Source organism: Notamacropus eugenii, chromosome 3 (assembly GCF_028372415.1).
Source record: "Notamacropus eugenii isolate mMacEug1 chromosome 3, mMacEug1.pri_v2, whole genome shotgun sequence".
Taxonomy (NCBI): Eukaryota; Metazoa; Chordata; class Mammalia; order Diprotodontia; family Macropodidae; genus Notamacropus; species Notamacropus eugenii.
In genome coordinates this window covers 471,893,069-471,918,841 of record NC_092874.1, presented here as the reverse complement: position 1 = coordinate 471,918,841, position 25,773 = coordinate 471,893,069, and the positions used below count along the sequence as shown (strand labels likewise).

The 25,773-nt window shown below is 40.4% G+C and overlaps 1 protein-coding gene across 3 annotated transcripts in view; it reads left to right on the top strand.

Annotated features, from left to right (window-relative positions):
• The first annotated feature begins 14,630 nt into the window (after nt 1-14,630).
• ITPRID1 (ITPR interacting domain containing 1) overlaps nt 14,631-25,773 on the top strand; it is a 210,309-nt gene continuing 199,166 nt past the window's right edge. For all 3 annotated transcript variants that reach the window (XR_011964816.1, XM_072598894.1, XM_072598893.1), the window contains exon 1: nt 14,631-14,724. Coding sequence is in view for 2 of the 3 variants with exons in the window: in XM_072598894.1 (XP_072454995.1) it covers nt 14,666-14,724 (59 nt within the window). In the remaining variant the exon portion in view is untranslated. The remainder of the gene's footprint in view (nt 14,725-25,773) is intronic.

Here is a 25,773-nt window from a genome sequence, read left to right as displayed (position 1 = left end):
TTAGGACAAACAGCTTTGACATACAAAAGAAGCCTGAACAATACAATGATCAGCCCCAATTCCATAAGATCCATAATGAAGCATGCCCATTCTACACAGGGTATATGTACAATGAAGGCACACATTATCAGACCCAGCCAATGGAGGAGTTTGTTTTGCTTGATGATACATTTTTATTACTAGATTTTTGTTTTTAATTTTTTTCATTGGGAGAGGAGGTGAGAGGGAAAGCAAATGCATACTTGTTAAGTGTAAAATGAAGGATAAAAATAAAATAAGGGGTTTGACCTAGATGACCTCTAAAAGAGCTTTCACATCTAAGTGTATGACCCTCTAAGAGACTCCACACATGGAGATGGCACACAACGTAGGATCTCTGAGTAGCCTTTGGGACGTGTCCTCTAGCTTCCCAAGCTGTCATGACAACTCTGATGATTCATCCCGTGCTCCCACCTGAGAATGGACTGGAAAAACAACCAGAATATACTTGGACTATATCCATGAAACATTTGACATGGCCTTTTCTACTGTTACCTTCAAATAAGGAATGTTTTCAGAGGTAGTCCCCAAATGTTAGACAGCCATCTATACATATACTTCATGACAATTTGGGGAGTTCCCCACCTCCCTCAAAATGAACCCCCTCTTACAGATCTGTGATAATATTATCACTCATTTTCTGGATTGATATTCCCACCTTTAGATTAGAGGACAAAGAAAGAAACATTGCCTCCAGCAGACCAGGACTATGATAACTGTGTTCAACTTGATAGGAGAGCCATTGAGTGCTAGCAACTGGCCCGATCTGGCAATTACCTAAAATTAGTTTTACCCTGAAATGCTGGACAAGTTTCAATATCTGTGTTGAGGGGTGGGGTGGGAGTTGGACTTGAGGGAGAAAAATTTTTGTGGCAACAAGTCTTTAGAGGCAGGACTAGTATATGACACAGCCAATAGGGTCAGGTTTGGATTGGACGCTGGTGGAGACTCTTGGCATTAAAAATAATGAATAGTGGTTTGACCAGGCATGGCAGGTACCCAGGAGCCATGCATTAGGGAAGGATCAAATAAAATAATGGATTCAAAAGTTCTTCAAAGCTTATAAAATACTATACACATCTGTGGAATTATCATTTTAATCAATAGGTGGCACTGCTATCCACTAACCTGATCCTATTCACCAAAAAGGACCTGGGCCTGGGAAGTCACTCTGGGGATTATGTGTTTCTCCTCAGTGAGAGAGAGGCTCAGAGAAATGTCAAGCTCTTTATGATTCTTAGAGCCTGGGAGATCTTCTATATCAAGAGACTTAAGGTTACAGAGGTCATGAATGACACAGTTGATATTCAAATCCTGCTTCTCTGATTCATACCCAGCATTCTTGACACTCTACTATGTTGCCCCATTTTTGGATTTTGGCTATCCCAAACCACAGTGAAGGAGAGTAAAAATCTGAGTCTCCACTTTTCTCTGAGTGGCCATGCCATTTCATTAGTCTATAGTCTATGAGGAGTGTGTATGCTCGTCCTTCATTGCCAAAGAAGACCGTGCCATCAGAGAAATGATGACATGACTTGCACTTGACTTTATTTTTGAGTGAGGGAGGGCTGTACAGTGTCACCAGCCTCACTTCTCCTCCAGAGCATCTGAATCCAGTGACCATATATTCATCAGGATGATTAGAGATGACCCAGGAGGAGGCAATTGGGGTTAAGTGACTTGGCCAAGGTCACACAGCTAGTGAGTATCAAGTGTCTGAGGTGAGATTTGAACTCAGGTCCTTCTGACTCCTGCACTGGTGCTCCATCCACTGCACCACCTAGCTGCCCCTGCCTATGGGTAATATGGATTTGCCCAATTAGAATTTTTCTTGAGTTCTCCACCTGCTGGAAAACTTGGTCTCTTCTCTTCCTCTTCTATAATTCACTGAGCCCTAGTCCCCTGACCTTGGCATAATGGAGCTCATTCACCACCATTTCAGACAATTATGTAGTGATTTTACTTCTTGCCTCAAATTAATTAAAGAAATGAGAATATCTAATAGAATTTCTATCATATCATGTGATTGTGTGCTTTCAGCCTCTCCTAGATCCAAGGCAGCCCCGACCACAGTACAGAACCTGGGAATTTTAGAATACACACTGTTCAAGTGTCCCCTCTAATATGGGGAGTTTGGAAACACCATTTTGTGGATATAGTTTGGAACATTAGCATAATTAATTCCCTGCATATCAGGGACATTAAATTGATTCCTATCTGTATGGATGCTCCTGGTAGTTAAAAGTGTAAGAAAGATGAAATAAATGTGACAGAAAAAGAATGGAGTGTGAACAAGAAACCCGGGTTCTAGTCCTGAATTTGCCACAAGCTTCCTGTGGGGGAGGTGGAGGTTGCTTCAGGCAAGCTGCCAGCTTCCTTTGGTTTGTCCCTTATTTTCTTTACCTTTAAAATGAGTAAATTTTAGTAGATGAGGTTTTATTTAGTTTAAAATTCTGTTTAATCTAAGGGGCATGACGTTGCCCTCCATCTAGGATTAGGGGTGGGAGGATGTAAGAGAAGTGGCTTTGGTTCACCTTTCCATTCTATGAGTTTGATTGGTATGTAAATAGAAGCACAACCCCACCCCACCCATCTACCACCCTAAGGGCACTAACACTTTGCCTACATTTATTGAGTTTATGAATCCATTGAACTTTAGGCTACTCAAGGAAAGACAGTATGGTGCCATAGATAGAGTGCTGAACTTGGATCCAGGTAGACCAAGATTCAAATCCCAGCTAACATACTTACTAGCATTTCACTGGGCCACAGTTTCCTCATCTGTAAAGGAAGGCAGTTGGGCTTTATGACTTCTAAGGTCCCTTCCATCTCCAAATTTAATCCCATGAGAATATGGCCTGGGATTTGGGATACAAAGTGAAAGTGATTGTACTCCAGCTCATAGTAAGGGGGGAGAATGGGTTGAGTATGGCAACACACTGTATGGGAGCATTTTCTTTCTGAGTGGGCCCATCCCACCCATGATCTCTGTGCATGTGTATGCTGCAGGTCCTTCCGTGGTGATCACCTTGATTCCCCAGAAGAATTTTATTCCAATTTCTGGGAATCAATGAAGTCATTGTGCTCTTGTTTAGTGGTAGTGAGGCCTTGGTACAGTGAACGGGGTATAAGATTTAGAGAAAGAGGACCTGAGCTCAAATCTGGGTTTTGTCACTTGCTACTTCTGTGACCTTGGGAAAGTCATTAACTTCTCTGGGTCTTAATTTCCTTGTCTTTAAAATAGAGGGGTTGGACTTCACGGACTTTGGGGTTCCTTCTAGCCCTAAAGCTATAACTCTATGACCAGCTTTCCCTTCTACCCCACAGAATGTAAGCCCAATGACATCAAAGACACCGGTTTCTATCTTCATATAACAGTGCCCACCACAGTAGAATGTGTATTTAATACATTTTGTGGAATTACACTGTGGTATAGCATTCCAGGGAACTGATTTTTCTTCCCAACGTTCTGACATTCAGGTACCACAGCAACAAAGCAGAGCAAAGGACAGAGTCCTGGGCCCAGAGTCAAGAAGACCTGAGTGCAAATCCAACTACAGATACTTCCTAGCTGTGTAACCCGAGGCAAGTCCCTTGACTTCTGTCTGTGCCAGGTTCCTCAACTATAAAATGAGGATTATTATAGAACCAAGGATTGTTTTGAGGATCAAATGAGAAAACATTTGTAAAGTGTTCAGTACAGTGCTTGGCACATAGTAGCTACTATATAAACACTTATTCTCTCCCCCTCCACACCTGAAAGAATGTCGCTATCTTCTTAAGCTATATTCTTACAGTCAAACAAGTAGGCTTAGCTGATGGATAGTTAACAGAGGTTGGGGGTGCTTCAAAATATAGTTTAAGTTGACAACTAATTGACAGGATCCACTTGCATCCAAAGCTGAGATGACTGGGCCAGTCATGGTCCTGTTTCATCTCCTCCTCATTCTTATCTTCCTTTCTAGCTTTGCACTTTAAGTATTGGCTTCCTTCCTGTTTCTAGCAGTCTTATACCCTGGGTCCTAAAAACATTCCTATTTTCTGACTTGCTATCTGAAATTGCTCATCTGATTCAGAATTTTTGCTGTAGATATAAGTAAACTAAGAAGCATTTCTAGGAATGGAAGCTAGGAATCCTTCTATGGAGTGTCCACTTGACTGTCCTGCTGCCATTGACTGGAACTTGGGCAGAGCTGGTGTGTATCCTGAGACATATGGGAAGATGGTCAGGGACTCTGCAGGGAAGGGGAAGAGCTGACTACAGCAAGAAGAGAAGAAGCAAGAGCTCCAAGGGCAGGTTACATTGATGGACTGCGTCTAATAAGGTAAAACTGAATAGGAGAAAATGTCAAGTATCACACCTGGGTCCAAAAAATCAACTGCACAACTTTATGGTATAGCAGACATGGCTAAGCAGCACTTTTGATGAGCAAACAGATTTAACTGGACTACTAATGTCCTCTGAGTCAACACTGTGATCTGGCAGTAAAACAAAACAAAAAAACCCAGAAGCCCTACTTCTTCACTGAGAAATAAAGTCAAGTTAACAAGCATTTATTAAGGGACTATTATGTGGCAGCTGTTGTTCAGTTATTTCTGTCATGTCAGACTGTGATCCCATTTGGGGTGTGTGTGTGTGTGTGTGTGTGTGTGTGTGTGTGTGTGTGTGTGTATGTGTGTGCATATGTGTTTGAGTGTGTCTGTGTGTGGCAAAGATGCTGGAGTGGTTTGCCATTTCCTTTTCTAGCACATTTTGTAGATAAGAAAACTGAGGCAAACGAGTTAAATGACTTTCCCAGGGTCACACAGCTAGTAAGTGTCACATTTGAACTCCAGTCTTGCTAATTCTAGCACGCTATCTACTGTGTCACCTAGCTGTCTCTCTATGCCAAGCATGATGCTAAGTGCTGGGGATATAAAAACCCACCACCATTCCACCTCTTGCAAAAAGCCCCTGCTCTCAAGGAGTTCACTGTCTAATTGGAGGGGACAATGTGAAAGCAGGCATTTTGAGGAATTAAGTTGTCTAGATGCCAACTGATTTAACCCTTAGTTGAGAAAGGGACAGAAAGCTCTCCTTCTCCACTCCTAACTTCACAGGCCTGATCCCATCATAGTAGAAGGGAAAGCAGGAAGGGAGCGGCAGCCAGGTTTGTAAGATTTGTTCCCTCCTGCCTAGGGATGGAGAGGTATTGAAAGGATGGCAGGTAGGACCAATCCTAACCTTCTGCCTCTGCCCTGGTCCTCTGCTCCTCCCATGAAGAGGAGGAGCCATGCCCCAAACAGAACTCATCCTCTCCCCTTCACCCTTCTCCCCCTGAGTCAGCTCTTCTTCTGAACTTTCCTATGACCAAGGAGGGCACTATCATTTCTTCAGTTACCCAGGATTGTCATGTGTGTGCCATCCTTGATTCTCCACTGTCACTCATCCCATCTACTCCATCCATTGCTAAGATTTCTTGTTTCTGCATTCACCATCTCTCAAAGACATACCCTTTTCTCTCTACTCACAACAATTCGAATTCAAGACCATATCTCCTCTCATCTGGACTATTTCTGTAGCCTTTCCACTAAGTCTCTTTGCCTCATCTCTCTACTCAAATCATCCTGCTCTCAGTCCACAAAGTGGTTTTTCCAAAACGTGGGTCAGACCCACGTCCTCTCCCTCCCATGTCACTTTTAAAAGTTTAAGCCCGAGGAATGTGGTGGTGAGAGGACAACAGGAAAGCAGTAGCATGGGTTGATAGGGAAAGGCTTTATGTGGGAGATGGTAACTGAGCTGAGCCTTGAAGGAAACTAGAGATTCCAAGACTTGAAAGTGAGGACAGAGTGCACTCCAGGCTGGGGGACAATTTGTGCAAAAACGTGGAGGTGGGAAATGGAAAGCTTTGTTGGGGAGGATAGCGAGGAGGCTAGTTTGGCAGGAACACAGAGTATGTTATCATCTCATTTGCATGTTAATTTGCAATCATTTCCTCCCAGTTCTCATTGTGCTTTTCTGTGAAGATATGTCTCAAGCACATTCTGTTGTTCCTATATTTCCTTCACCCTTAATGTATGTGCATTTATTTTCCCCATGAGGTGATTCTGCCATCAGGTGAGGCAGGGACTTCCCATCCCACTGTCAGTGAGCCTGGGAGGAACATGCATTACCCTAGAAATCTGGTTTCCTTTTTTCCATCCTGGGGTTAGAAATCCTCTTATCTGGTGGGAGTTTCCATGTGCAAACTGAAAGAAGAATGCACCCTTCAGTGAAGACACCATTATCAGCCTTTCCAATAAGGCTCCCCTCTATAGGCTGGTTCACCTGCTTAATCACAAGAGAGAATATTTCTGCTTTCATAACCTTACCTGCCTCGGTCTCCCAGGTTTGTAACCTTAGCATTATTCTCAGCTTCTCACTTTCTCTCAGCCTACGAATCCAGTTCATTTTCAGATCATGATGTTTCTTTTCCCATTTACATTTCTTCTTTCATTACATTTCTAACATCTGATTCCCTTCCCTCCCTCACACAGTCTCCACTGGAGATCAGGGTCTCATGACCTCTTCCTTGGATGTTTGTGACTGCTTCATAACGAGTCTCCCTGCCTCAAGTTTCTCTCTCCCCACTCCAATCTGTCCTTCACACACTGCTGTCCCCAGGATTTTCCTTAAAGGCAGATCTGACTGTGTGACTTCCCTACTCAATCAACTCTAGCTGCTGTTGTCCCCAGGATAAAATGTCAACTCTGCTGGCTGGTTTTTAAAGTCCTTCCTGACCTGATCCATCTATATTGTCATCCTCACTGGACATCCCTCCACTTTCCAAACTGCAAATCAACCAAAATTACCTTCTTTGTTACTCACAGAGGACACTCATCTTCCATCTCCAAGCCTTTGCACTGGCTGTCCCCCATGCCTGGAATACTATGCCTCCTCACCTAAACCTCATAGAGTCTTCTTTTTTGAAGATGTAGCTCAAGAATCATATTTTGTACAAAATCTTTCCTGATTCTCTTCAGCTCATATTTGACTGTGTTGTATATATTTGTATTTGTTCACTTTACATTTATGTTTTTTTATTTGTAACATATTATCTTACTAGGATGCAAGCTCATTGTGAGTAGGGACTGCTTCATTCTTGTTCTTGTATCCCTAGTGTAGTAAAGTTCCTGACACAGTAGATGCTGAATAAATGTTTGCTAATTAATTTATCTCTGGTGTTTTCATGTTTCTTAATACAGAATCTGGGGTTCAGATCCTACCAGAGATACCTACTGTGTGACTCTGTGAAAGTCACTTAACCTGTGCCTCAGTTTCCTCCTTTGTAATATGATGAGATTGGGCTTAACTATCTTAAGTGTGTCTTATGGTCCCAAATCTCTGGTGCTATGTCCTTGATAAGAAGAAATGTTAAAACGTATGTTTTGCTGTTTACTCCCTGGGTGACCTTGGGAAAAATCACTTCTCTGGGCCTCAGTTTCCTCTTCTGTAAAATGAGAGGGTTGGAGAAGATGGTTTCTGGGGTCTACATCCATGGTGCAGACCCACTGCATTTGCTGTGGTAGAAGGTGGGAAGAAACACTTGTTTTCTTTCTAGGAGGCACAATGAATGGCAGCATGGACTTGGAGTCAGGAAGGCCTGAGTATGAATGCTCCTTCAGATAATTCTTAGCTGTGTGACCCTAGATCATCCCATTCCCTTTCTATGTCTCAGATTCCTCATCTCTAAAATGAGGAGGTTAGGCTAGATGATCTGTATGGTCTCTTCCTGCTCTCAATCTGTTGATTGATTTAAAAAAAGGAGAGGGCTTTCTGGGGAAGATTTCCCTGGCTGACAGGGTTGTAAATGACTGGAAAAACCCTCGCATACGTGGGGCTTGCCTTGCTGGAAGGGCCTGGAGGGTAAGAGGTCTGAGCAAGAAGAGGAAATGGGAGTCAGGTGGAGGGGAAGCTAGGCTGAGGGCATAGACATGGTCTATTTCAGAGATGGCATGGTGGCTGGAAAGGCCAAAGCACAAATCAGGAGGGAGAGGGGCTGGTTGGTTCAGAAGGTTGGTTTGACTTTTGGGAGAAATTGACACTTGGACATTCCATCCAAAGCAACTCAGACATTCTGTGATCTCTGACTCTGTTTGATTTTATTTTGATTCTCTCAAATGCCTATAAAAGTCAGCTCTACTTTGCTTACCCTAAGGGAAGGAAAGGTCACATTTAGAACCACAGAGGGAGAGAATTGGAGAAGCCTGAGGAACAGCTAAAGACAGATGGCAGTGGTAGAGAGATACAGAAGGGGACACTTCAGTTATAATGTGAGAAACCTGCCAGGATGGAGCAAGTAAGGTAGAGGACAGAACACAGGGAGAAAACATCAGGTGGGAAGGATATGAGTCAGGCTATTTTCTGCCTGGAGTTCCCCTTCACCTCAGAAAGCCACAGGCTTTTTCTGAAGCTGCCCTGGATGTTTGTTCACCTTCTCTGCTGGGTGTGGAAAAATACAGTTTATCTGAGACTGGGGAAAGCTGGACACCTTGGCAGCTGGGGAGAGTTCTGCTCTCTCCTGTTGAATGGATATTCTGTCCTAGGTGGAGGTAAGATCTTCTGGGTGGGTGGATTGTAAAGGGAAATCATGGCACTTTAGGAGGGAGGGATCTGACTGGTGATTTAATTGGGGTGGAGAGATACTGATTAGAATCACCCTCTGTCAGTGAATGAATGAATGAACCATTGACTGATGTTGGCACTATGATAAGTGCTGGAGAAACTAGTGTAAAAAAGATAGTCTCTGACTGCCTTCAATGACAAATCATTAACTTTTCTGCAGGTATCCCTTTGCATCCTGGGCCATCTCCAGTCATGCTGATGAATATCTTTTCACTGGATCCAGAAGGCTCAAGAGGAAAAAGTGAGGTTGGTGACCTTGCATAGCCCTCCCTCACTCAAAACAAAGTCAAGTGCAAGTCATGTCATTATTTCTCTGATATCGTGGTCTTCTTGGAAAACAAAGGATGAACACAATAACAAGCCTTGTGAGGCTAGGCAGACACAATGATCTCCTGGTTCTTCTCACTTCATTTTGCATCAGTTCAGATAGTATTCGCCATGTTTTTCTAACTTCCTTCTTAACCCACCTCATCATTTCTTATAGTTCTATAGTACTCCATCACAACCATATGCCACAGCTTGTTCCGCCATTCCCCAATTGATGAGCATCCCCTCATTTTCTAGTTCTTGAGTACCTCAAAAAAGAGCAGCTATGTTTTTTGGATATATACATCCTTTCCCTGTTTGTTTTCTCTTTTTGGAGACCTAGTAGTAATCAAATGCACAAAACAAAAGCACAGTTTTATAGCCCTTTGGTATAGTTCCAAATAGTTCTCCAGAATGGTCTGACCAGTTCACAACTCCACTGACAATGCATGAGTTTATCTACTGTCTTCATCCTCTCCAGCATTAGCAATTCCTGATAGGTGTGAAGTAGTACCTCAGAGATGTTTTAATTTACATTTCTCTAATTAATAATGATTTAGACTCATTGTAACCTCTGAAGTGGAGATGCAACAAAGTATGTATCAATTCTGCTTGTTCTAATTTTGGCCTAACAATTAACACCAAGAAAACACAGGTACTCCTCCAGCTAGCACAGTATCATCTATACATGGAACCATTAGTTATAACAAATGAAAAGGTTTTGACTACTGTGGATAAGTTCACTTGCCTTGGCAATATACTTTTCATGGATGTACACATTAATAATGAGACTGACACATACATTGTCACAGACAGCTCAGTGTTTGGGAGGCTCTAAAGGAAACTGTCTGAGAGAAGCATTAGACTGACTACTAAACTGAAGGTCTTAAGAGCTTTTGTGCTGACCTCATTGTTGCATGCCTGCGAAACCTGGACAGTCTATCTGCATCATGTCAGGAAACTGAATTGCTTCCATTTAAATTGTCTTAGGAAGTCTAAAGATCACCTGGCAGGATAAAGTACTGGACACTGAGGTCCTTTTTCAGATAGAACTGTCAAGCATTCAATCTCTACTGTAGAGAGTGCAACTCCAATGGGGTGGCTACACTGTTCAAATGCCAAACATACACTTACCTAAGGGACTACTTTACAGAGAAATCACACAAAGCAAGCATTCATATGGTGGTCAGAAGAAGCAATACAAGGACATTCTCAAGGTCTCCCTGAAAAACTTTGGAATTAATTGCATGGCATAGGAGATGTTGGCAAAGGACTGCTGAGCATGGTGTGGCTGCATCAAAGAAGAAACTGTGCTCTATGAGCAAAGCAGAATTGAAGTAGTTCAAAAGAAATGTGGGATGTGAAAATTTAGAGAACCCACCCCAAATGTTCACATGGAATATTTGTGTCTGACTTGTGGTAGAGCATTCTGAGCAGGTATTGGTCTGATCAGCCACATTTGGAAATACTGCAATCTGACTCTAACATAGTGATGTCATTTTGGACCTCTTCAAAAACGGACAATGACAAACCCAGTGACTTAGAGCATTTTTCATGTGATTTTAGATAGCTTTTATTTCTTCTAAAAACTTTCTGCTTATATAGTTTGACCATTTACCAATTGGGGAATGGCTCTTATTTTTATAAATTTGAATAATTCTGTATATATTTGAGAAATGAGGACTTTATTAGAGGAACTTACTATAATTTTTTAAAAATGTTATTTCATTGTGGATGGTACCTTTTAGAAAAATGTAATTTCTTTGACTATCCTTTATAATTGGGTCTATCGTTACTTTTGCTTTATCTGAGATTATGATTACTACCTCTGCCTTTTTTAAAGTGTAGTTGAACAATATTAGATTCTGCTCCAGACCTTTATTTTAACTCTGTGCATGTCTGTATGTTTCAATTGTGTTTCTTATTCACACAATATTGTTGAATTCTGGTTTCTAATCCATTCTGCTGTCTGCTTCAGTTTTATGGGTGAGCTCATTCCATTTACATTCAGTTATGATTATTGTGTATTTCCTTCCATTCCATTTTCTTCTCTTTTTTTAATCCTGTCCCTCCTCTAAAGTCTATTTTCACTTCTGATGACAGCATTTCTAAATCTGTTCTTCCTCTTTTCATCTCCCTTTCTCTTATCCCTTTCCCTTCCTGTTTCCATATTGGGTAGGATAAATTTCTATACACAGTAACTGAGGGTATAGATTTATTCTTTCCTCTCTGAGCCAGTTCTGATGAGAGTAAGGTTCAAGCATTGCTGAGCACCCCATTTTTCTCCGCTGTAAAAGCTCTTCTTTGTGTACCTCTTTAATCTGAGAAAAATTTCCCTATTGTCCCTCTCCCTTTCTCCTTCTCTCAATGTGTCTCTCTTTCTTACCTTTTTTTTGGAAGATCATCCCACATAATTGACTCACACCCAGGTTTTCTACCTAAGTAGACCTCTTCTAACAACTCTAAAAATGATGAAGTCCTTAGGATTCACATTGATCAATTTTCCATATAGGAATGTAAACAGTTTAACTTTATTGAGTCCTTTATGATTACTCTTTCATGTTTACTTTTTTATGCTTCTCTGAATCTTGAGTTAGAATAGAAAATTTTCTCTTTGGTTCTGATCTTTTCATCAAAAAATGCTTAAAGGTCCTCTGTTTCATTAAATATCCATTTTTTCTTTTGAAGGATTATATTAAATTTTGCTAAGTAGTCTGTTCTTGGTTGTAATGATAGCTCTTTTGCCTTCCAGAGTACCATATTTCAAGTCCTCCATTCTTTTCTAGTTTTAGAATTAATTTCTTTGCTTTTAGTTTTTAACAATCACTTCCATAAACTTTAAATTTTTCTCTCTCTTCCAGCCCCTCCATCCCCCTCCCTCTCCCCCTCTCCTCATGACAGCATGCAATCTTATATGGGTTCTACACATGTATTGTTACCAAACATTTTCACATTAGTAATGGTGAATAGAAAAATTAAAACAAATGAGAGAAATCATGAGGAAAACCAAACCAAAACAAATACAACAAAATAGAAAATAGTCTGCTTCAGTCTGCTAGCTGACTCAGTAGTTCTTTCTCTGGATGTGGATGGCATTTTGCATCAAGATTCCTCTGGAAGTGTTTTAGTTCCTTTCATTACTGTAAAACACCAACTATATCAAAAACAGTCCTCACACACTGTGGCTCTTACTCTGTATAATGTTCTTCTGGTTCTACTCACTTCACTCAGCATCAGTTCATATAAGTCTTCCTAGGTTTTTCTGAAGTCCCCCGTTCATCATTTCTTATAACACGATAGTATTCCATTACATTCATATACAACAACTTGTTAGTCATTCCCCAATTGATGGGTATTCTTTTGATTTCCAGTTCTTGGCCACCACATAAAGAGTTGCAATAATATTTTTCAACATGTGGGTCCTTTCCCAATTTTTATGATCTCTGTGGGATCAGCCCTAGAAGTGGTATTGCTGGGTAAAAAGGTATGGACATTTTTGTAGCCCTTTAGGCACAATTCCAAATTGCTCTCCAGAATGGTTGGATCAGCTCAGAGCTCCACCAACTCTCCCATATCTTCTCCAACATTTCTTACCTTCCTGTTTTGTCATATTAGCCAGTCTGATAGGTGTGATGTGGTATCTCAGAGTTTTGATTTGCATCTCTCTAATCCATAGTGTTTTAGAGCATTTTTTCATGTGACTATAGACATTTTTAATTTCTTCCTCTGAAAACTGCCTGTTCATATTGTTTGACCATTTATAAATTGGGGAACAACTTATTTCATGTCAATTTGGTTCAATTCTCTATATATTTTAGAAATGAAGCCTTTATCACAGATACTAGTTGTAAAAATTCTTTCCCAGTTTTCTGCTTCCCTCCCAATCTCGGTTGCATTGGGTTTGTTTATGCAAAGACTTTTCAATTTAACATAATCAAAATTATCCATTTTGCATTTCATAATGTTTCCTCCTCTTGTTATCAAAGCTTGAGGCAGCTAGGTGGTGCAGTGGATAGAGCACCAGTATAAGAGTCAGGAGGACTTTAGTTCAAATCTCACCTCAAATACTTGACACACACAAGCTGTGTGACCTTGGGGAAGTCCCTTAACCCCAATTGCCTCATCCTGGGTCATCTCCAGTCATCCTGATGAATATCTGATCACTGGATTCAGATGGCTCTGGAGGAGAAGTGAGGCTGGTGACCTGCACAGGCCTCCCTCCCTCAAAACAAAGTCAAGTGCAAGTCATGCCATTATTTCTCTGATGGCATGATCTTCTTCGGCAATGAAGGATGAACACACACACATGTAGATCTTTTTAAATATCATAATAAATATGCAATTCTCAAGATCAGCAAGTATTATCTTCCCTTATAGGTATATAAACAGTTTGCCTATATTGAATGATAAGTTTTATTCCCATGTTTACCTTCTTATGCCTCTCTTGAGACTTGTATTTGAAGATCAAATTTTCTATTGAACTATGTCCTTTTAATCAGGAAGGTCTGAAAATCCCTTATCTCCTCATCTGAAATATTGTCCTCAGCTTTACTGGGTAATAGATCTTTGGTTGTATTCCTAGCTCCTTTACCTTATAGAATATCATATTCCAATCCCTCCTATATTTTAATGGAGAAACTGCAAGGTCCTCTGTGATCCTGACTGTACTTTCTCTATATTTGAATTGTCGCTTTCTGCCTCTTTGCAATATTTTCTCCTTAACTTGATAGTTCTGGAATTTGGCAACAATATTCCTTAGTGTTTTCAGTTTGGGATCTCTTTTAGGAGGTGATTGATGCATTCTTTTAATGACTATTTCACCCTCTGGATCTAGGACCTCAGGGCAGTTTTCCCTGATGGTTTCTTAGAAGACATTTTCCAGGGTTTTTTTTTCCATCATGGCTTTCCAGTAGACCAATAGTTCTTACATTTTCTCTCCTGAATCTATTTTCCAGGTCAGTTGTTTTTCCAAAGAGATATTTTACATTTTCTTTTATTTTTCATTCTTTAGATTCTATTTAACTGGTTCTTGATGCCTCATAGAGTAATTAGCTTCTACTTGCCCAATTCCATTTTTTAATAGATCATTTTCTTCAGCTAACTTTTACATCTCCTTTTCTATTTGCTCAATTGTTCCTTTTAAGGAGTTATTTTCTCCAGTTAGGCTTTGTACTTCCTTTTCCATTTGTCCAATTTTCCTTTTTAAGGAACTGTTCTCTTTGGTGAATTCTTTTTTCATATTTTTAAAATCATTGGCTAATTTTTCTTCTACCTTTCTAATTATGCTTTTGAAATCCTTCTTGAGCTCTTGCAAGAATTCTCTTTGGGCTTGAGACCAGTTCATACTCTCTTTTGAAGTTTCAAATGGTAGTATAGTCTCAATCCTGACCTCTTCAGTATTCGTGTTTTGATCCTTGTTCCCGTAGTAAGATTTTATGGTCTTTTCTTTTTTGGTTTACTTCCTGATCATGATGATTGCCTTTTTCCTGGCTTTTAAAGTGGATCTTTCCTTCTGGGGCACAGGGGGTTCTGTACTCTTGTGCTTGGAACTTGAGGTTATGTGTATTGTGACCTCTGGTTCTTTTAGCTAGAAGCTAGAATGCTGTGGCTTATCTGGTATTGAGCTGGCTGGTGTGCCAGAGTGAAGTTTTTCTGAGTTTCCCTGGAGTGTACTGCATGAGGCATAGGGGAGGTGTGGTCTGGCCACAGGAGATCTCTTCTGAGCTACAGCACAGGTAGGCTCGGTGGTGGGTGTATCCCATCTGTGCTAGTATCTTCCTGATTCCTCTGGTTGTGCTAAGGCATGCCTGCAGTCTTGGTGTTAGCACTTGTGTTTATGGACTCCACTCTCCTGGGGCTCAGGATCTCTTCCTGGGGTCTCTGAGGTGGGGCTGTCTGGGACCACTCCCATCCTGAACTGGTCCTCTTCAACCACAGCAAGAGGGACCCCCTTTTGTTATTTTCCTAACCTTACAGGCTAAAAGACTGTTTACCCCTTCAGCTAATCCCTCTATTTCAGGATTTTTCCAGGGGAAATATTCTCTGGGTTTTTCCAGGTCAACAAGGGGAGGGGATAGCATTGACAAATCACTCCACCATCTTGGCCCCTAGAAGCTCAAGCTTTCAATATTTACTTTACCATCTGGTTCTAGAATATTAGGGCAGTTTTCCTTGATAATTTCTTGAAAGGTGATATCTAGGCTCTTTTTTTTGATCATGGCTTTCAGGTAGTCCCATAATTTTTCAATTGTTTCTCCTGGATCAGTTTTTTGTATTTCCAATGAGATATTTCACAATGTCTGCCATTTTTTCATTTCTTTGAGTTTGTTTTATAATTTCTTGATTTTTCCTGAAGTCACTTGCTTCCATCTACTCCATTCTAATCTTTAAGGAGTTATTTTCTTCAGTACACTTTTGGATCTCCTTTTCCACTGGCCAATTCTGCTTTTTAGGGCATTTTTCTCCTCATTGGCTTTTTGGATCTCTTTTGTCATTTGGGAGAGTCAATTTTTTAAAGTGTTATTTTCATCAGGACTTTTTTCGGTCACCTTAGGAAGCAGTTGACTCATTTTTCATGATTTTCTTGCATCACTTTCATTTCTCTTCCCAATTTTTGGTGTACTTCTCTTACTTGATTTTCAAAATCCTTTTTGAGGGGTGGAGTCAAGATGGCAGAGTAGAAAGACGCACATACACTAGCTCCTATCCCACAGCCCATAAAACACTTGTAAAGTAGAACTCTCAACAAATTCTAGAGTAGCAGAAGCCACAGAACAATAGAATGGAGGAGATTTCTAGCCCAAAGTGACCTGAAAGATTGTTGAGAAAGGTCTGTCGCACCAGACACAGAGCAGAGCCCAGCCCAGCCTTGGCCACACAGCATAGAGAAGAGCAGATCCAAGCAGGTTTCAGAGACAAAATCTCAAGCAGCAGCATAGATCCCTCAATCCACAGGTGCTAAAGGTCAGTGAGAGGGTCTTTTCAGCTGGCGGAGAAGGGAACAGGGTGTCCCCATAACTTGGTCCTCCTCATGTGGCAGCAGTGGAGGCAGAAGCAGACAGGGACTCCAAAGGCAGGCAGCAGCCTGCATCCATTGTTGAAGGTCTCATCATAAAGCCCTTGAGGGACCTGAGCCCTCTGTGGTGGCACTGCCCACACCTGAGCAGCTGATCTTAATCTCACACTGAATAGCAGCCCTGCCCCTGCCTAAAGCCCCTGAGAGTTTGGAGCAGCTGATCTGAATCTCAGCCCCCAGTGCTGGCTTGGTGCAACTGGAGGTGAGGTGGTTGTGGAGAAGAAACTCAAAAGTCAAGTAACTGTCTGGGAAAATGCCCAAAAAAATGGGGAAAAAAAGAAGACCATAGAAGGTTACTTTCTTGGTGAACAGGTGTCTCCCCCCATCCTTTCAGATGAGGAAGAATAAGTCATAATGTCAGAGGAAGTCAAGGCCCCTGCCTCCAGGGCCTCCAAAGGGAACTTAAACTGAGCTCAGGCAATAGAAGAGCTTGTAAAACAAGTGAGTAACTTACTAAAGGAGAACCAAAAAAATGTTGAGGAAAATAACAGCTTTACAAAGAGGCTAACTCAATTGGAAAAAGAGGTCCAAAAAGCCAATGAGGAGAAGGAGGCTTCAAAAAGCAGAACTAGCCAAATGGAGGAGAAGTTTCAAAAACTCACTGAACAAAATAATTCGTTGAAAGAGAGAATTGAGTTCAAGGAAATTAATGATGATGAGATAAACCAAGCAGTTAAAAAACAAAACCAAAAGTTTGAAAAAATAGAACATAATGTGAAACATCTCATTGGAAAAACAACTGACCTGGAAAATAGAACCAGGAGAAACAATTTAAAAATTATAGGACTGCCTGAAAGCCATGATCAAAAAAAGAGCCTAGACATTATTTTCCATGAAATTATCAGGGAAAACTGCCCTGATATTCTAGAACCAGAGAGCAAAACAAATATTAAAGGAATCCACCAATCACCTCCTCAAAGAGACTGGAACAGAGAAACTCCTAGGAATATTGTGGCCAAATTTCAAAGTTCCCAGATCAAGGAGAAAATACTGCAAGCAGCTAGAAAGGAACAATTTGAATATTGTGGAAATACAATCAGGATAGCACAGGATTTGGCAGCTTTAACATTAAGGGATTGAAGGGCTTGGAATGGGATATTCCAGAGGTCAAAGGAACTGGGATTGAAACCAAAAATCACTTACTTAGCAGACCTGAGTATAATACTTCATGGGAATAAATGGTCATTCATTGGTATAGAGGACTTTGAATCATTCATATTGAGGAAAAGAGCAGATCTGTTTAGAAAATTTTACCTTCCAAGGCAAGAATTAAGAGAAGCATGAAAAGGACTAAGTATATATATCATAAAAAGGATTCATTTGGGACGTTTCTCAATTTTTGAAAATTATGTGGGTATAGATAATGTTTTTTTTTTTTAAGTTTGATAGAATTGTTCTGTGAATCCATCAGGACCAGCAATTCTTTTTTCTTTGGTAGTTCCTTTACAACTAAATTTATTTCCTAGTTTGATATTGGATTATTTAAGATCTTCAATTGGTTTTCTGATAGTTTGGGTATTATATATTTTTGAAGGTGCTCCTCTATTTTTTTTGTGTGGTTTATTTTTCTCAGCATAGAACTGTATATAATGTCCTGATTATTATTCTTTATTTCTTCTGGTGTTGCTGTGGTTTTTTTCTTGTTCATTATCTATTTCATCGATTCATTTTTCTGATCTCTTTTTAAAAATTTAGATTAGGTAAGGGTCTATTAATTTTATTAGTATTTTCAAAAAGCTAGATTTTAGTTGTACTTACCATTTCTATGGAATTTTTATTTCTAATTTGTCTATTTTACCTCTAAATTTTAATATCTCTTCTTTTGTGATTTTTTTATATTTGTTTATTTGTTGGGTTTCTATTTTTTTTGAACATACATATCCAGTTGGTTTATTTTGCATTTTTCTATTTTGTTTAATGTATATTTGTGAAGATATTTTTTCTCCCAAGAACTGCTTTAGCTGTATCTCTGAAATTTTGATATATTTTTTCATGATGATTGTTATTGGTTGTTTTTAGGATTTGTTCTTTGATTCACTAATGATTTAGGATCTTATTTTTGAATCTTCATTTTGGTTTGTATTTTTTGTTTGTGGTTTCTGAACCAATGACTATTTTTCTTATGTTATAGTCTATAAAGGATAGATTAGCTATTTCTGCCTTTTTGTATTGGTTTTTAATACCTCTATGCCCTTGTACACGATCAATTTTTGTAAAAGCTTTTTGTGTTACATTACCATCCTCAAAACTCTTTAACCTCTAAATTTCTCTAGCAATTTTTTTAGTTCCATATTTTCCCTTATGATTATCTTTCTGTTAAACTTATCTAAAACTGATAGAAGGCTACCATCACTATTGTGTTACTATATATGTCTTCTTGTAGCCTGGATTTCCTTTAGAAATTTGGATGCTAAGTCATTTGGAGTGAATAAATGTATTACTGAGAGTGAAAAAAAGAAATGATGAATATGAAGACTTCAGAGAGGCTTGGAAGGACTTATCTGAACTGACACTTAGTAAAGTGAGCAAAACCATTAGACATTAACTGTCACAGTGTATGAGGACTGTTTCTGATAAACTTAGCCTTTCACAGCAATACAAGGACCTAAAACATTTCGAAAGGACTCATGATACAAAATGCCATCCACATCCAGAGAAAAAACTAAGGAATCAGAATGCAGAATGAAGTGGGCAATTTTCTCTCAAAAAAAAAAAAAAGAGAGAGAGAGAGAAAGAGATGTGCATTATCAGCCAAAACCACTCTTTCAGGTAGTTGTTTTTTTTTTTTATTCTTTTGGCTGGAGAAGACTTGGTGTGTTTGTTCATTGGGATGTATCTGCTTTGTCAAAGCAAATAAAATAAAAATATTGAAGGAAAAAAAATCCTTTTTGAGCTCTTCCATAGCCTGAGACCAATTCGTATTTTTCTTGGAGACTTTGGATGAAGGAACTTTGACTTTGTAGTCTTCTGTTTCCATAGCCTGAGACCAATTCGTATTTTTCTTGGAGACTTTGGATGAAGGAACTTTGACTTTGTAGTCTTCTGTTTGTATGTTTTGGTCTTCCTTGTCACCAAAGTAAGATTCTATAGTCTGACTCTTTTTCTGGTTTTTGCTTATTTCCCCAGCCATTTACTTGACTTTTGAGCTCTTTGAGCTTCCAGTGGGGGTGGGGAGCATATTGTCAGTCACTTGATTCCCCCACAGTCTGTGGGCCTAGAGCTCCAGAAATAGCCACTCCTGCTGCCCCTGCTGCTGTGGCTGCCACAGGTTCCTCTACTCCTTCCGCCCTCTGCCTCTCTGGGGCTTGGACCAGACCATTCTACTCTCTCACACAAGTCCCACAAGTTTTTCCACTGACCTTCCAATTTGTCCTTGGCATTTGGGGGTCCTAAAGTCTGGAAACTACCACAGGTGTGAGAGATTCAATCACCTCCAAGGCCTGCTCTGGTCCCCTCTGTGCCAGCATGGCCTTCACTGGACCAGGTTCGGCTCCCAGCATGGTATGATAGACACTTCCCAGAGACCTTCCAATCTGTCTTGGGCTGGAGATTTGCTTCACTCCATCATTCTGTGGATTCTGCAGCTCCAGAATGTGTTTAGAGTCATTTTTAGAGGTATTTGGCTGGGCTTGGGGGAAGTGGTCTAGAAAGTCTGTACCATTACTCTTCCATCTTGGCTCTGCCCTGGCATGAGGTATGGGAGAGGGATGGTCTGACCACAGGAGTTCTCCCCCTCCCCTAGGACTGAATTAGAGCACCTACAGGCTCAGTAGCTGGTGAACTGTATCTGTGTTGGTGTCAGTCCCATTTCCATGGCTGTGCTAAGGCATGACTGGAGTCCTGGTATTGGTGCTTGCTAGCTCCGTACCCTTGGGGCTCAGGCTCTTCTGCTGGTCCACTTAGGTGGTTCTTCCTTGGAGGCTTCTGGTCCTGCACTTGTCCCCTTCAGTTACAGCAAAAGGGACCCATCCTGGTGGTCTCTATAACCTCTTGAGTTAAACGACTGTTTACCCCTTATGCTGCCTTCACTATTCTAGGATTTTTCCTGGGGCAATATTATCTGGAATTTTTGAGTTAACAGTTCACTCTGCCATCTTGGTACCTGGAAGTTCAAGTAGGTGACTTTCAAACATTTAGTCTGTGGGCTGATTGCACCAGGAGTGGCTGCAGCTGCTGCCATGGGCCCTGTGCTTCTCTCTCACTCAGTTCCACTGGACTCCCATCCAGTGCTGAGAGGCTTGAGAATCTGCACTGCTGCTTCTGACTCAGTCTGTCTGGGGCCATTCTCACTCCAATATGGCCGAGTCTGTGTGCAGCCTGCATGCTGTGTTCTTCCTTCCCTCATCCTGGTGCAAGAGATTCTTCCCGTCGACCTTCCAGGCTGTCCTAGGCTGGAAATCTGCTGCACTCTCTCCTAGTAGATTCTGGCACCCTAAAACTTGTTTAGATTCATTTTTTAGAGGTATCTGTAGGACTTTGTGGCAGAATTCAGATGAGTCCATGCTTTCACTCCAACATCTTGATTCCACTCTGTCCTCCACTCTTTTAAGATGGAAGCTGATAAATCTTGTATGGTTGTGACTTGTGGCTCCATAATATTAGGACCATCTCTTTTTCTCTGCTTGCAATATTTTGTCCTTGACCTGGGAGCACTGAAATTTTGATATGATATTCCTAAAAGATTCCATTTTGAAGTCTCTTTCAAAAGGTGATCAATGGGTTCTTTCAATTTCTATTTTGACCTCTTAATCTAACATATGAGGGTAGTTTTCCTGTATACAAATTTCTTGAAAAAAAGGATAGGCTCTTTTTTGATCATGATTTTCAAGCAATCCAATAATTCTTAAATTATCTCACCTCAATCTATTTTCCAGGTCAGTTATTTTTCTCACAAGATATTTCACATTTTCTTACTTTTTCAAATTCTTTTGACTTTGTTTTATTTTCTTTAATGTCTCATGGAGCCATTAGCTTCCATTTGCTGAACTTTTGAGTTTTTAGGAGTTCTTTTCTTCAGTGATTTTTTTGTGGCTCTTTTACCATTAGGCTAATTTTGTTTTTGTTTTTGTTTTTTTTGATGTAGACACAAAGTAATTTTATTTTTATTTATTTTTTAAAATTAATTAATTTTTAGTTTTCAACATTCATTTCCGCAAGATTCTGAGTTCCAGATTTTCTCCCCATCTCTCCTCTCCCCACCCCAAAGCACCATGCATTCTGATTACTCCTTCCCCCAGTCTGCTCTCCCTTCTATCACACTCCTCCCTTCCCTTATCCTCATCTTCTCTCTTTTCTTGTAAGGCAAGATAGATTTCTATACTTCATTACTTGTATATCTTATTTCCCAGGTGCATGTAAAAACAATTTTCAACATTCATTCCTAAAACTTTGAGTTCCAATTTCTCTCCCTTCCTCCCTCCCCACCCATTCCTGCTGAGAAGGCAAGCAATTCAATATAGGCTATACATGTGTAATTATGCAAAAGACCTCCATAACAGTCATGTTGTGAAGGACTAACTATATTTCTCTCCATCCTATCCTGCCTCCTATTTGTTCTATTCTCTCTTTTGACCTTGTCCCTCCCTTAAAGTGTTTGCTTCTAATTACTTCCTCCTCACATTTGTCCTCCCTTCCATCATCCCCCCACCCTACTTCTCCCCTTCTCCCCTACTTTCTTGTAGTGTAAAATAGATTTTCATGTCAAATTGAGTGTGCATGTCGTTCCCTCCTTAAGCCAGATGTGATGACTATAAGCTTCACTTTTTCCCTCTCACCACCCCCCTTCCCCCCCCATTGAAAAGCTTTTTTCTTGCCTCTTTTATGAGAGATAATTTGCCCCATTCCATTTCTCCCTTTCTCCTCCCAATATATTCTTCTCTTACCCCTTAATTCTATTTTTATAGGTATCATCCCTTCTGAATCAACTCAACCTGTGCCCTCCATCTGTGTGTGTGTGTGTGTGTGTGTGTAATCTCTCCAACTCCCCAAATACCAAGACAAGTTTCAAGAGTTACAAATATTATCTTTCCATGTAGAAATGTAAATAGTTCAACTTTAGTAAGTCCCTTATGATTTCTTCTTCCTGTTTACCTTTTCATGCTTTTCTTGATTCTTGTGTTTGAAAGTCAAATTTTCTATTCAGATCTGGTCTTTTCATCAAGAATGATTGAAAGTCCTCTGTTTTATTGAATGACCTTTTTTTCCCTTGAAGTATTATACTCAATTTTTCTGGGTAGATGATTCATGGTTTTAATCCCAGTTCCTCTGACTTCTGAAATATCATATTTCAAGCCCTTTGATCCCTTAATGTAGAAGCTGCTAGATATTGTGTTATCCTGATTGTATTTTCATAATTCTCATATTGTTTTTTTTTTCTGGCTGCTTGCTATATTTTCTTCTTGACCTGGGAAATCTGGAATTTGGCTACAATATTCCTAGAAGTTTTTCTATTCGGATCTCTTTGAGGAGGTGATTGGTGGATTCTTTCAATATTTATTTTACCCTCTGGTTCTAGAATATCAGGGTAGTTTTCCTTGAAAATTTCATGAAAGATGTGTCTAGACTCTTTTTTTGATCATGGCTTTCAGGTAGTCCCATAATTTTTTAATTGTCCCTTCTGGATCTATTTTCTAGGTCAGTGAGATACTTAAGATAGTCTTCTATTTTTTCATTCTTTTGGTTTTGTTCTGTAATTTCTTGGTTTCTCATAAAGTCATTAGCTTCCATCTGTTCCATTCTAGTTTTTAAAGAACTATTTTCTTTAGTGAGGTTTTGAATCTCCTTTTCCATTTGACTAATTCTGCTTTTTAAAACATTCTTCTCCTCACTGGCTTTTTGGACCTCTTGCCATTTGAGTTAGTCTATTTTTAAAGGTGTTAATTTAATTCAGTATTTTTTGGGGTCTCCTTTAGCAAGCTGTTGACTCGCTCTTCATGATTTTCTTGCATTGCTCTCCTTTTTCTTCTCAATTTTTCCTCTACCTCTCTTATTTGATTTTCAAAATCCTTTTTGAGTTCTTCCATGACTTAAGACCATTGCATATTTATTTTGGAGGTTTTGGGATGCAGAAGCCTTGACTTTTATATCTTCCTCTGATGGTATGCATTGTTCTTCCTCATCCAAAAGGATGGAAGAAAAGACCTGTTCACCAAGAAAGTAACCTTCTATAGTCTTATTTTTTTCCCCTTTTGGGGGCATTTCCCCAGCCAGTTACTTGACTTTTGAGTTCTTTGTCAAGAGGAAGGTATACTCTAGGGATCTGTAAGTTCTCAGTTCCTCCAAGTTGGCACAATCAAGGGAGAGGTGTTTACTCCTCTCTTGGCCTGCACTCTGGTCTGGGAGAAACCACAAACTTTCCTGCCTAGAATCTGTGAGTAGAATTCCCTCTCCAGAGCCTCCACCAGCTCCATCAGCCAGTGCTCTTCCTCATTCCAGGACCACCACTCAGGGCTGATATTCAGATTGGCTGCTCAGTTCCCCCAGGGTTTTTAGGCTGAGGGCTCCAGAAATGGATGCTGCCACAGCCTAGGGCCAACTGGGGCTGGGGCTAGGGCAGGACCCTGCTCTCTTCTCACCCAGGTAAAAGAGCTTTAAAGCTGTCTTTGGTGTTTGTGGATTGAGTAATCTGGAAATCTCAGCTGTCACCCAGGATTCCCTGCCCTGAAGCCTGCTCCAGTCCTGTCTGAGCCTCTCTGCATGGCCAATGTTGGACTGTGCTCTATGGGCTGTGCTCAGCCCTGAGTCCCGTGTGATAGACCTTTCCTGTCGACCTTCCAGGTCTTGAGCTGAAAATGTCTTTCACTCTGTAGTTTTGTGGCATCTGCTGTTTTAGAATTTGTTTAGAGTCATTTTTTACAGATATTTTATGAGCAGTGGTGGGAGAGCTTCTATTCTGCCATCTTGACTCTGCCCCCCTAATTCTGGTTTTTAAGATATTTTCTTCAGTATTATTTTTGTGCCTCTTTTGCCAAGCTATTTATTCTTTTATCAAATTTTTCTTGAATTACTCTCATTTCTTTTACTAAGTTTTCTTCTACCACTCTTATTGCTTTCTTTAACTCTTCCAGGAATTGTTGTTGGATTTGTGTCCAGTTGCAATTTTTCTTTGAGTGTTGTAGTGTGCCTATGGTTGTAGGTGTTTTCACATTTTTTTGTCGTCTTCTGAGTTTGTGTATTAGTCTTCCTTGCCCTTGAAGTACCTTTTTGTGGTCAAGTTCTTTCTGTTGTTTGCTCATTTTTCAGTCTATTTTTTGACTTTCAACTTTATACTAAATTTGGACTCTGCTCACATGGGGATAGCGAGGCCCTACCCTGAGTTCCAGCCTTTTTCTTGCTGCTGTTTTGAGAGCTAGTTCTGGGGATCTCTAAGTTTTTAGTGTTTACAAGGTGCTGTGATGTGAGGAGAGGTGTGGTCATTACTTTCCTGGTCTGCACTCCAGTTTTTACCAAGGCAAGACCCCTGCTCTTCTGAAGCCATAAGCACTAGCACTCATTTGAGTCTCAGAAATGTCACTGGGGTCCCTGCTCCCTTGAGATTGCAAGTGTTGATTTCTGCCATGGAACTGTAGCCTGAAACTGCATACTGTCAATAGAATTGCCAATCAGAGCCAACGTGACCTTGTGCCAGCAAAGGATCGCTTCTTATCTCTTTCTGACTAGTTGTCTTTCCCCCTTACTGTCTTTGGCCTAAAACATGCTGAAGATTCTGCTGTGGCCACCTTAAAGACCCTGTATTGGTGCTTCTGCCTCATCTAAAACTAGCCACTGGTGCTGCCACTGCTTACTCCAGACTGGCACCCACCCTGTTGTCACACACCTCCTGCTGACCTTTTAAGTTTTCTCAGGCTGAAAAAATATCTCGCCTTGAACTTTTGTTGGCTCTACCACTCCAAAATTTGATTTGTGATATTATTTTAAAGTTGGTTGGAAGGGAATTTTGAGAGTTCAGCTGGGTTTCTGCCTCTAATCCACCATCTTCTTGCAGTTTAAGGTCTTAGAGTGTTGCTTGGGATATGCAGGGGTTGAACTCGTCATTCTGACTCTAAGGCCAACTCTTCATTCACAGTGCTGGACTATATTTCTGCTTTTCTCTTTTAATATTTATTTCCAGTCTGAGGCCCATGGCTCATAAGGTCATGAATCTGAGACTCATGGCTTATAAGCCAGTATAATGTAGTAAAAGGCACACTGTCTATGGAGTCAAAGGACTTGGGTTCAAATGCTGCTTATGATACCTATGCCCTGAGTGAACTTGGTTAAATGGCTTTCCACCTTTTGGGCTTCCGTTTCCTTCTCTGTGAAATAGGAGGATTAGACTTGATTACCTCTGCCATCTCTGTTCTTTCCTGCTCTCTATCTTTGACTTTTCTCATGTTTCCTGTCCTGTGATCACTGTTCTATAAAACACTTCTACCCAGAGATAGTTGCCCTTTCTTCAGACTTGGATTTTGTTATTCCCTTGAGGATAAAGTGAATTAGCCAGGGGGAAATGAAAATGAAATGATGAAACATTCCAGATCTATAGGAGCAGTCCATTAGGGTGATTATCCCATTAATCTTATAGATACAGATGCCTACATTGGATAATTCAGGACTTGAGAGAGAACACACAAATCATGCAGAGTTGATGTTTCACTATATAATTTTCTCAGTGTTGGAACTTCTCTCTGCCATCACAGACTGAAACTTCTTGGAGGCTTAGGACACATTA